The sequence below is a fragment of the Meleagris gallopavo genome, chromosome 27 (genome assembly GCF_905368555.1).
Source record: "Meleagris gallopavo chromosome 27, MGAL_WU_HG_1.1, whole genome shotgun sequence".
Taxonomy (NCBI): domain Eukaryota; kingdom Metazoa; phylum Chordata; class Aves; order Galliformes; family Phasianidae; genus Meleagris; species Meleagris gallopavo.
The window spans coordinates 1029789-1039879 of NC_139430.1; the positions used below are offsets into that span (position 1 = coordinate 1029789).

At 68.4% G+C, this 10091-nt stretch overlaps 3 protein-coding genes across 3 annotated transcripts; all 3 read left to right on the plus strand.

Annotated features, from left to right (window-relative positions):
- The first annotated feature begins 7 nt into the window (after positions 1–7).
- On the plus strand, positions 8–1490 carry JTB (jumping translocation breakpoint). Its single transcript, XM_085210134.1, has 5 exons — positions 8–201; positions 298–347; positions 458–537; positions 848–927; positions 1028–1490. Exons 1-5 carry the CDS (start codon positions 113–115, stop codon positions 1182–1184), a joined length of 456 nt encoding a protein of 151 aa, XP_085066260.1. The 5' UTR covers positions 8–112; the 3' UTR covers positions 1185–1490.
- A 413-nt stretch (positions 1491–1903) lies between these two features.
- Positions 1904–4857, plus strand: SLC39A1 (solute carrier family 39 member 1). Its single transcript, XM_085209847.1, has 3 exons — positions 1904–2155; positions 2797–2927; positions 3644–4857. The coding sequence occupies exons 1-3, from the start codon at positions 1978–1980 to the stop codon at positions 4292–4294; spliced, it is 960 nt and encodes a 319-aa protein (XP_085065973.1). The 5' UTR covers positions 1904–1977; the 3' UTR covers positions 4295–4857.
- Positions 4858–5259: 402 nt separating this feature from the next.
- Positions 5260–9180, plus strand: CRTC2 (CREB regulated transcription coactivator 2). Its single transcript, XM_085209674.1, has 5 exons — positions 5260–5488; positions 5914–6012; positions 6137–6253; positions 8839–8900; positions 9037–9180. Exons 1-5 carry the CDS (start codon positions 5318–5320, stop codon positions 9107–9109), a joined length of 522 nt encoding a protein of 173 aa, XP_085065800.1. The 5' UTR covers positions 5260–5317; the 3' UTR covers positions 9110–9180.
- The last annotated feature ends 911 nt before the right edge of the window (positions 9181–10091 follow it).

Here is a 10091-nt window from a genome sequence, read left to right on the forward strand (position 1 = left end):
TCACGGCCCCGCTCCCGGAAGCTCCGCCCACCCGCTCCCGGAAGCCCCCGCGCGGACGGCGATGGCGGTGTCGTTCCACGCTCGGAGCCCCGCGCGGTGACTGCGGGGCGCGATGCGGTGCCGGTGCGGGGCCGGGCCGCGCTGCCGCGCGCCGTACGCTCTACTCTGGGCGCTGTGCGCGCTGCTGGGCGCCGGGCTGCGGTGAGCGGCGGGGCCGGGCCGGGGGTCGGGCCGGGGCCTGGGCTGGGGCCCGCCGCGAGGCCCGTCCCGGTGCGAGGCCGCGCGCTCTCCCCGCAGGCCCGTGACGGCGGTGGCGGCGATGGCGGCGAGCGAGGAGCGGCGCTCGGGTGGGTGCGGGACGGGGATCCGGGGGGGGGGGGGGGGGGGGGGGTGTTCGGAGCCTCCGGGGGTCCCGGCGTTACGCGGGTATCCGCTGACCGGGGCCCGGGGCCCGCAGCGAGCCCCGCAACGCCGTGCTGGAGGCGGGAGGAGTTCGTGGTGGCGCGGGAGTGCGGCAGCTGCTCCAGCTTCGAGGTGGTGAGTGCGGGGGAGGCCGCGATCCCCGACACTTCAGGCCCTGAGCCCCCGATCCCCGACACCCCGATCCCTGACCCCTTAACTCCATCCCTGACCCCGCAGCTCCATCCCTGACCCCGCAGCTCCATCCCTGACCCCCCCGGTCCCGTTGCTCCCAGCCCTGCTGTGCTCTCCCTCCGGTCCCCGCACTGCCCCCTCCCCCCAGCCCCTTTCCTCCCAGCCCTGCCGTGCCCTCCCCCCCTCCCCCCTGCCCTCACGATTCCCGCCCCCACCCCCCACTCCCACTGCTCCCCCCTCCCCCCCCCCACAGAAAAGCATCTCCGAATGCGGCCCCACGGGCTTCGTGGAGAAGATCAGCTGCGCCGCTTCCAAGCGGGACGAATACAAGAGGTGGGTGTGGGGTTCCGGTCGGGGGGGGGGGGGAGCTCAGAACCCCCAAATCTCCGCTCCCTGGGCGCAGTGGTGGCACTTTGTGACCGTGGCCGTTCAGCTGCCGCTCGGCCGTGATGGAGGCACGGATCTTCTGGCGTTTCGTCGGCTCCATGATGTGTTTGGCCGCCGCCTGCGCCGTGTTGGTGGTTTGGAGGCAGCGGGCGTTGGATCGGAGGGCGCTGGAAAAGGTGCGCAAACAAATTGAATCCATCTGAAGGCACCCAGGGGCACCAGGACGGCGCTGGCACGGAGCCTCCCTGCGTGTCACCCGCGGGACACGGAGCTGCCACCCGTGGGACACCGGGTCCAATCGTCACCTTGTGCACGCGGTGACCCACCCAGCGGTGTCACCCCACGGACAGCCGTGGTTCCGTGGCTGCCGTCCTGCTGTCACCCCACGGACAAACGCTGTTCCCTGCGGTGCTGTGGGCGCTGCTCCACGCCGAGGGGGGGGGGGGGGGGGGGCATCGCGGTTTCCCCAGGCTGGGGCTGTGCAATAAATGCCGGGTTGTCACACGGGTGTCACTGCTGTGTGTCTGATGTCCCCTCCTCTCGGTGGGGGGGGTCTGGGAATGGTGGGGGGTGGGAGTGGGGGAGGTGCGGGGCGGCTCTGAGCCCCCTTCAAGCAGCTTTGCCACGGGGGGGGGGGGGTTGTTGTCCCTCCCCTGAGGAGGGGGGGACACGCAAAGGGATGGGGAGGGGGCGATGGGGTGGGGGGGTGAAAGGGGAGGGGGCGATGGGGATGGGGGGATAAAAGGATGAGGAGGGGGCGATGGGAATTTGAGGGGGGGGGGACCCGAACCGGAGCCGAGCGGTGCTGCTTTGCCGGGCTGTCCGGCCCGCTTTCCGGCTCTGCCCCCTCTCGGAGCCGCCCCCCCCCCCCCCCCGCCCCCGCCCACATCCCCGGGGCTTTCCCCGAGTTCCCGGGGCGGAGCTGTGCCCGGTCCCGCCCCCCCCCCTCCTCCCCCCCGAGCTCCGGAGGGCGGCAGCGGGATCGGCGGCTCCGGGATGGCGGTGGGGAGCGGCCCCGGGGTCGCGGCGCTGTCGTGGAGCCCCGGGGCCGCGCGGACCCCCCCGGGAGGAACGGAGCTGCCGCTGAAGTTGGGGGCGATGGCGGCGTTGCTGCTGCTGCCGTTGTGCTGCGGCCTCGGAGCGCTTTGCTGCGTGCGCGGCCCCGCGGGCTCCGGTACGGGTGGGGGGTGGGGGGTCCCGGGGGTCTATGGGGGTTGTGGGGTCTGGGGAGGCTCTCGGGGGGCTGCCCTGGGGGTTGGGGGGCTCTGAGGGCTCGGTGGGGGGGGACACGGGAAGGTCGGTATGGTGCGGGTCGGGGGTCTTGGGGGACGTGGGGTCTTGGGGGGGGGTTGAGGGGGCACTGGGGGCAGCCTGAGGATCTGGGGGGTCCCCGGGGGGGAGGATAATCCTGGGGGTTTGGGAGACTCGGTCCTGAGGGGGGTCCTGGGGGGTCTATGGGGGTCGTGGGGTCTGGGGGGGGCTCTCGGGGGCTGCCCTGGGGGTTGGGGGCTCCGAGGGCTCGGTGCGGGGGGGTCGGTATGGTGCGGGTCGGGGGTTGAAAACTGGCCCGGAGAATATGGGGGGTCCGGGGGGGGCGTTGAGGGGGCTGTGGGGGGGACCTGGGGGGGTCCGGAGGGGGGGGGAAGGACCATCCGAGGGGGTCCCGGGGGTCTTTGGGGGTTATGGGGCCCGGGGGGGGGAGGCTGCCTTGGGGCTGCTTTGGGGGATTCTGGGAGGGTCGGTTCTCGGGGGGGGAGGGGGGAGGGGGCAGCTCAGGGGGTCTCCCTAATTCTCCCTCCCCCCCCCCCCCCCCAGGTCCCCGCAGCGCCGCTCTCAGCCTCCTGGGCTGCCTGGGGGGGGGGGTGCTGCTGGGCACGGCTCTGCTCGACCTCCTGCCCACCTACCTGGGCAGCATCGGGGGGGCGCTGAGGGAGCTGCGCATCCCGGTGAGGGGGCAAAGGGGGGGGGAGGATGGGGGGAAGGGGGGTGGGACAGGGATGGACTTGGTGATGTCAGGGTGTTTTTCCGATAGAAATGAGTCTGCGTTGGGGGGGGGGGGGGGGGGCACAAAGGGATGGGGTTGGGGGGGACAAGGGGATGGGGAGGGGGGGATAAAAGGATGAGGAGGGGGTGATGGGGATGGGGGGGACACAAAGGGATGGGGGGTCAAAGAGGTTGGGGCAATGGGGATGGGGGGCACAAGGGGATGGGGGGCGATGGGAATGGGGGGGACACAAATAGATGGGGATGGGGGGACAGAGATGGGGGTCAAAGGGGATGGGGAGGGGGGGACAAGGGGATGGGGTCGATGGGGATGGGGAAGGGGGGACAAGGGGATGGGGATGGGGTCGATGGGGATGGGGAGGGACAAAGAGATGGGGGTCAAAGGGGTGGGGATGGGGGGACACAAAGGGATGGGGATGGGGGGGGGGACAAGGGGAGGGAGAGGGGTCGATGGGGATGGGACAGCGGGGGGGGGGGGGCGGGCTGGAAGGCAACGGGGCCGCGCAGACACGGGACAGTGCTGGGGGGGTGGGGGGGTCGGTGCTTGGAGCGGCTGTGACTGATGGGAAAATCCGACGCCACTTCCCGGCGTCGTCCCTCAGCCCGGGGGGGCCGCGTGCCGCTGACCCCCCCCCCTCCTCTCCCATCCCCCCCCCAGCTGCAGTTCCCTCTGCCCGAGTTCCTCCTGGCTCTCGGCTTCCTGCTGGTTTTGGTGTTGGAACACGCGGCGCTGGCGCTGCACGAACGGCCGGCCGGAGCCGAGGAAGAGGAGGAGGAGGAAGAAGAAGAAGATGAGGATGCGAGCGGAGCCCCGCTGACGAGCCGAGACCCCGCGACCCCCCCCGGCCGCCCGTCCCCTCTGCGGGCCGGGCTGCTGGTGCTGGCGCTGGCGCTGCACGGAGCTTTGGAAGGGTTGGCGCTGGGGCTGCAGGAGGCCGGGGGCGCCGCGCTGCGCCTCTGCCTGGCTCTGCTGCTGCACAAAGGCTTGGTGGCGTTCGGCCTCGCCCTGCAGCTCCTGCGGGGCCGTTTGCGTCGAGTCGCCGTCGTCGCTTCGCTGCTGCTCTTCTCGGCCGCGTCGCCCCTCGGAGCGGCGGCGGGGGCGGCGGTGGAGGCGGCGGGGGGGGGGGCGAGGCAGCGGCTGGGTCGCGGCGTGGCGGAGGGGCTGGCGGCCGGGGCGTTCCTTTACGTCACCCTGCTGGAGGTGCTGCCCCGCGAGCTGGGGGGGGGGCGGCGGCTTCGCGTCCCCAAAGTGCTGGCGCTGCTGGGGGGCTTCGCTCTCGTCACCGCCACGCTGTTCATCAGGGTCTGACCGACCCCCACCCCCCCCCCCCCCCGACTCGGCCTCCCCTCCCGCACCCTGTGAAGTGCCATGGAGTGGGGCTCTCAGCCCCTCCTGCTGTGCCTCAGTTTCCCCAGAGGTGCTCCCCCCCCCCCCCCCCCAATGCACCTCCAGGGGTCCCATCTCCAGGCCCCCCCCCCCACCCCCTGGGGACCCCCCATACCAGCCCCCCCGAGGGGTCCCCGCACCAGACTCTCGTTGTGCCTCAGTTTCCCCAGAGGGCCCCCCCCCCCCCCCAATGCACCTCCAGGGGATCCCACCATCCCGAGACCCCCCCACCTCCAGGGGTTCCCTCCCCCCTCCCCGGTCCCCCCCCCCCGACTCACACCGTGCCTCAGTTTCCCACACCAGCAGCCCCCTCCTCGTTTCCCATTGCACAAAGTGAGGAGGTGTATCGGCCCTCCCCGCCCCCCCCCCCAAGAAAGAGGAAGAGGGGGGGTGACGCCCCTCTCCCCAATGCCCAGAAGTGCCCTTAAAATCCCCCCCCAAGCGGGGGGAGCGTTTTGGATAAAGCAATAAAAGAGCGGACGGGACCGGAGCGTGGTGTGGTGCTGCTGGGGGGGGGGGTCTGTGTTGAATGGGAGGGGGGAGGGGGTCGGTGTTGAATGGGAGGGGAGCACAGTGCTGTGGGATAGAAATTACTTGGGGGGGGCACAGCACAGAGCAGTGGGGGTGGAGACTCCGCTTCTTGGGGGGGTGGGTGGGGGGGGAGCAGCTCGGTTCCTGGTCGGATTCCCCCCCCGCATCGCCCTCCTCCCCGCCGCACGTGGGCGCTGCAGCGCAGCCGCGCGGTGCACGCCGGGACTCGCAGTTCGGCACCGCCCTCCCGACCCCTCGGACTCCGTTTCCCATCACCCCTCGCGGCAGCGCCGCACGGAACGCCGGGATTTGTAGTTCTCTTCCCCCTCCCGCCCCGCGGCGGCGCAGCGCCCGCGGACTCCCCGCCCCAGAACGCCTCGCGCGGCGGAGCGGCGGAGCGGCCGAGCAGGGAAGATGGCGGCGGCGGGCGCTGGGCCCGGACCCGGGCCCGGTTCGGGTTCCTCCGCCGGTGCCGGCGCTTCCAACCCGCGGAAATTCAGCGAGAAAATCGCCCTGCAAAAACAGCGGCAGGCGGAGGAGACGGCGGCGTTCGAGGAAGTGATGATGGAGATCTGCAACACCCGGGTGAGCGCGGCCCGGCCGGGGGGGGCTGCGGGGTGGGGGAGGGGGGGGGGGGGCTGTGTGCGGTGCTGCCCCCCCCCAACCACCCCCCAACTCCCCCCAAATCCAACGCGGGACCCCCGAACCCATTGGGGCCGGAACCCCCCCGCCTCCAACAGGGAGCGCCGTCGGGGTTTCCCCGCACGTGGGGATGCGGGGGGGCTTTGGGGGGGGGCTCTGGGGTGGGGGCGGGGGGGCAGCCCTCGGTTTGCCGAAGCCCCCCGCCGTGCCGTTATCCCGCCGTTATCCCCGTTATCCCCGCCTCTCCCATCCCTGAGCCGTGCGGCCCCATAGGGATCCCCTCCCCCAACTCCCCCCCCCCCCCCACCGCGGCGCTGTTTCCCATCCCCTGACCCCCCCCCCATCCTCCCCCCCCCCTCAAATCACAGCTCCAGGCTCAGAAGCTCCGCTTGGCGCACAGCCGGGGGCCGTTTTACAGCGGGTCGCTGCCCAACGTCAACCAGATCGGCAGCGGCTCCGACTTCCAGGTGAGCCCCGATGATCGGGGCTGCTGGGTGGTTGCTGGGGGGCGGGGGGGGGGGATTTGGGGAGGGGTCCCGTGGATCCTCACCCCTCCCCTCCTCCTTTTCCTCCCCCCCCCCCCCCCCGCAGGGATCCCTGCATTCCACGCTGGATTCCACGCGCGGCACGCGGCACCACGGCCTGGTGGAGAGAGTGCAGAGAGACCCACGGCGGATGGTGTCACCGCTGCGCCGCTACGTGCGCCAGATATCCTTCCGTCTGTCCGGCTGTGCGCCCAGCTGTCCGTCCACCCATCCATCCCCCAATCCATCCCTCCCCATCCATCCGTCCGTCCCTCTCTCTCCCCATCCCCCAATCCCTCCATCCCCCAATCCCTCCATCCCCCAATCCCTCCATCTCCCAATCCCTCCATCTTCCAATCCCTCCATCTTCCAATTCCTCCATCCATCCATCCCCCATCCATCCATCCCCCAATCCATCCCCCCATCCGTCCCCCCATCCCCCCATCCATCCACCCATCCCCCCATCTATCCATTCCCCCATCCATCCCCCCATCCCTCCATCCATCCCTCAGCCATTCCCCACATCCATCCCCCAATCCCTCCATCCCTCCATCCCCCCACCCATCCCCCAATTTCTCCATCCCCCAATTCCTCCATCCATCCATCCCCCATCCATCCATCCCCCAATCTATCCCCCCATCCATCCCCCCATCCCCCAATCCATCCCCCCACCCCCCCATCTATCCATCCCCCAATCCCTCCATCCATCCCTCATCCATTCCCCACATCCGTCCCCCAATCCCTCCATCCCCCCACCCATCCCCCAATCTATCCATCCCCCCATCCACCCATCCCCGGATCTATCCATCCCCCCATCCCCCCACCCATCCCCCCATCCATCCCCCCATCCCTCCATCCATCCTCCATCCATCCTCCATCCATCCCCCAATCCATTCTCCCACCCATCCTCCCATCCCCCCATTCATCCCCCAATCTGTCCATCCCCCAATTCCTCCATTCCTCCATCCCTCCATCCATCCATCCCCCCATCTCCCCATCCCCCCATCCCCCAATCCATCCCCCTATCTCCCCACTCTCCCATCCAACCCCCCCATCCGTTCCTCCCTATCCTTTTCCCCCTCCATCCAACACCCCTCATCCATCCTCTTCCATCCATACCCCCACATCCCACGCCCCCCCATCCATCCGTCCGTCCGTCTGTCCACCCACAGAATCACTGACTCACAGAACGGCCTGGGTTGCAAAGGAGCACAGTGACCATCAGTTCCAACCCCTGCTGTGTGCAGGTCACCAACCAGCAGCCCAGGCTGCCCTGAGAACCCACAGGGTGCCATAAGACCCTATAGTGTGCCTTAGGGACCCACAGGGTGCCATAAGGATCCATAGGGTGCCATAAGACCCTATAGTGTGCCTTAGGGACCCACAGGGTGCCATAAGGACCCACAGGGTGCCATATGACCCTATAGGGTGCTGTCGGGACCCACAGGGTGCCATGAGACCCTATAGGGTGCCTTAGGGACCCACAGGGTGACATAAGACCCTATAGGGTGCCTTAGGGACCCACAGGGTGACATAAGACCTTATAGGCTGCCTTAGGGACCCACAGGGTGACATAAGACCCTATAGTGTACCTTAGGGACCCACAGGGTGACATAAGACCCTATAGGGTGCCTTAGGGACCCACAGGGTGCCATTAGGACCCATAGAATCACTGACCCATAGAATGGCCTGGGTTGAAAAGGATCACAATGCTCATCTCATTCCAACCCCCTGCTGTGTGCAGGTCACCAACCAGCAGCCCAGGCTGACCTGAGAACCACAGGGTGCCATAAGACCCTATAGGGTGCTGTAGGGACCCACAGGGTGCCATAAGGACCCACAGGGTGCCATATGACCCTATAGGGTGCCGTAGGGACCCACAGGGTGCCATAAGGACCCACAGGGTGCCATAAGACCCTATAGGGTGCCGTAGGGACCCACAAGGTGCCATATGACCCTATAGGGTGCTGTAGGGACCCACAGGGTGCCATAAGGACCCACAGGGTGCCATAAGACCCTATAGTGTGCCGTAGGGACCCACAGGGTGCCATAAGACCCTATAGGGTGCCGTAGGGACCCATAGGGTGCCACTGGGACCCACGGGGTGCCATAGGGACCCATGGAAACATTGACTCATAGAATCATAGGCTCACAGAACGGCCTGGGTTGCAAAGGACCACGATGGCCATCAGTTCCAACCCCTGCTGTGTGCAGGTCACCAACCAGCAGCCCAGGCTGCCCAGAGCCACATCCAGCCTGGCCTCGAATGCCTGCAGGGATGGGGATCCACAGCCTCCTTGGGCAACCTGTTCCACTGCCTCCCCACCTCTGGGGGAAAAACTTCCTCCTCACATCCAACCCAAACCTCCCTGGCTCACTTTAACACCGTTCCCCTCGTCCTGTCGGCGCCCACCCTCACAAACAGCCGTTCCCCTGCTGTTCGTCCGCTCCCTTCAAACACTGGAAGGCCACAATCAGGTCCCCATGGAGCCTTTTCTTCTCTAAGGGAAGGAGCAGCCAGGAAGACAAGGACCCGGCCGTCCATCCGTGCCCCCATCCTTCACCCTTCCACCCATCTCTCCCCATCCATTGCCCCCCATCCGACCTCCCATCCCAATCCACCCCCCCCCAATCCATCCCCGCCCCCCCCAACCCCCACCCATCCCTTCTCCATTCTGGGCCTCCGTCCCCCCACCCCCAGCACCCAGCTCTCAGTTTCAGGAGTTGCCCCCCCCCCATGCTCCGCGTCGCCTCCTTAACGCTCTGCACGTTGACAGCTCTCCCTACGGACACACGTATCTGTCCCCCCCCCCAGAGCCCGGCTGGAGGAGGTACAGCCCCCCCATTTCCACCCTCCCAATCCTCTCCCTGTGCCCCCGCGCCCGGCTCTGAGCTGAGGGGTGCAGGGAATTGAGGGGGGGGATGCCCCCCCCCCCCCGAGTGACCCCTTGGTTTTTTGTCGTGCAGGACCCTGCCTTGGGGCAACTTCCCCATGGAGAAGGGACATTTGTTCCGCCTGCCGGCGGCTCTCAACAGGTGAATGCTTTGGCCTTTGTCGTTTCTGCCTCTCCACGCCGGGTTCTGACGCTGCCTCCGTCCCTGGCTGTGGCTGCTGTGGTCCCCGGGGGGGGGGATGGGGGTCACCGGGGGGGTCGGGGGTCTCCAGGCAGGGGTTGGAAGTCACAAGGTGGGAGTTTCCAGGAGAGGGGGTGGGGGTCCCGGGGTCAGGTTAAGGGTCTCCAGGGGGCACGGGAGTCCCCAGTAGAGGGTTGGGGGTTCTTAGGGGAAATGGGGGTCCTCAGTTGAGGGATGGGGTCCCCAGGGGAGGTTGGGGTCCCCAGTAGAGGGTTGCGGTCCCCAGGGGAGGTTGGGGTCCCCAGGGGTGGTTTGGGGTCCCCAGGAGAGGGATGGGGTCCCCAGGGGAGGTTGGGGTCCCCAGGGGTGGTTTGGGGTCCCCAGGAGAGGGATGAGGTCCCCAGTGGTGGATAGGGGTCCCCAGGGGAGGATTGGGATCCCCAGGACAAGGTTGAGGTCCTCAAGGAGGGTTGGGGTCCTCAGGGGAGGGTTGGGGTCCCCAGTAGAAGATTGGGGTCCTCAGGGGAGGGTTGGGATCCCCAGGACAAGGTTGGGGTCCTCAGGGGAGGATTGGGGTCTCCAGGAGAAGGTTGGGGTCCCCAAGGGAGGGTTGGGGTCCCCAGGGGAGAGTTGGGGTCCCCAGGGGAGGATTGGGATCCTCAGGACAAGGTTGGGGTCCTCAGGAGAGGATTGGGGTCTCCAGGAGAAGGTTGGGGTCCCCAAGGGAGGATTGGGGTCCCCAGGACAAGGTTGGGGTCCCCAGGGGAGTGAAGGGGTCCCCAGGGGAGTGATGGGGTCCCCAGGGAGGTTGGGGTCCCCAGTAGAGGGTTGGGGTCCCCAGGGGAGTGAAGGGGTCCCCAGGGGAGGTTGGGGTCCCCAGGACAAGGTTGGGGTCCTCAAGGGAGGGTTGGGGTCTCCAGGAGAAGGTTGGGGTCCCCAAGGGAGGG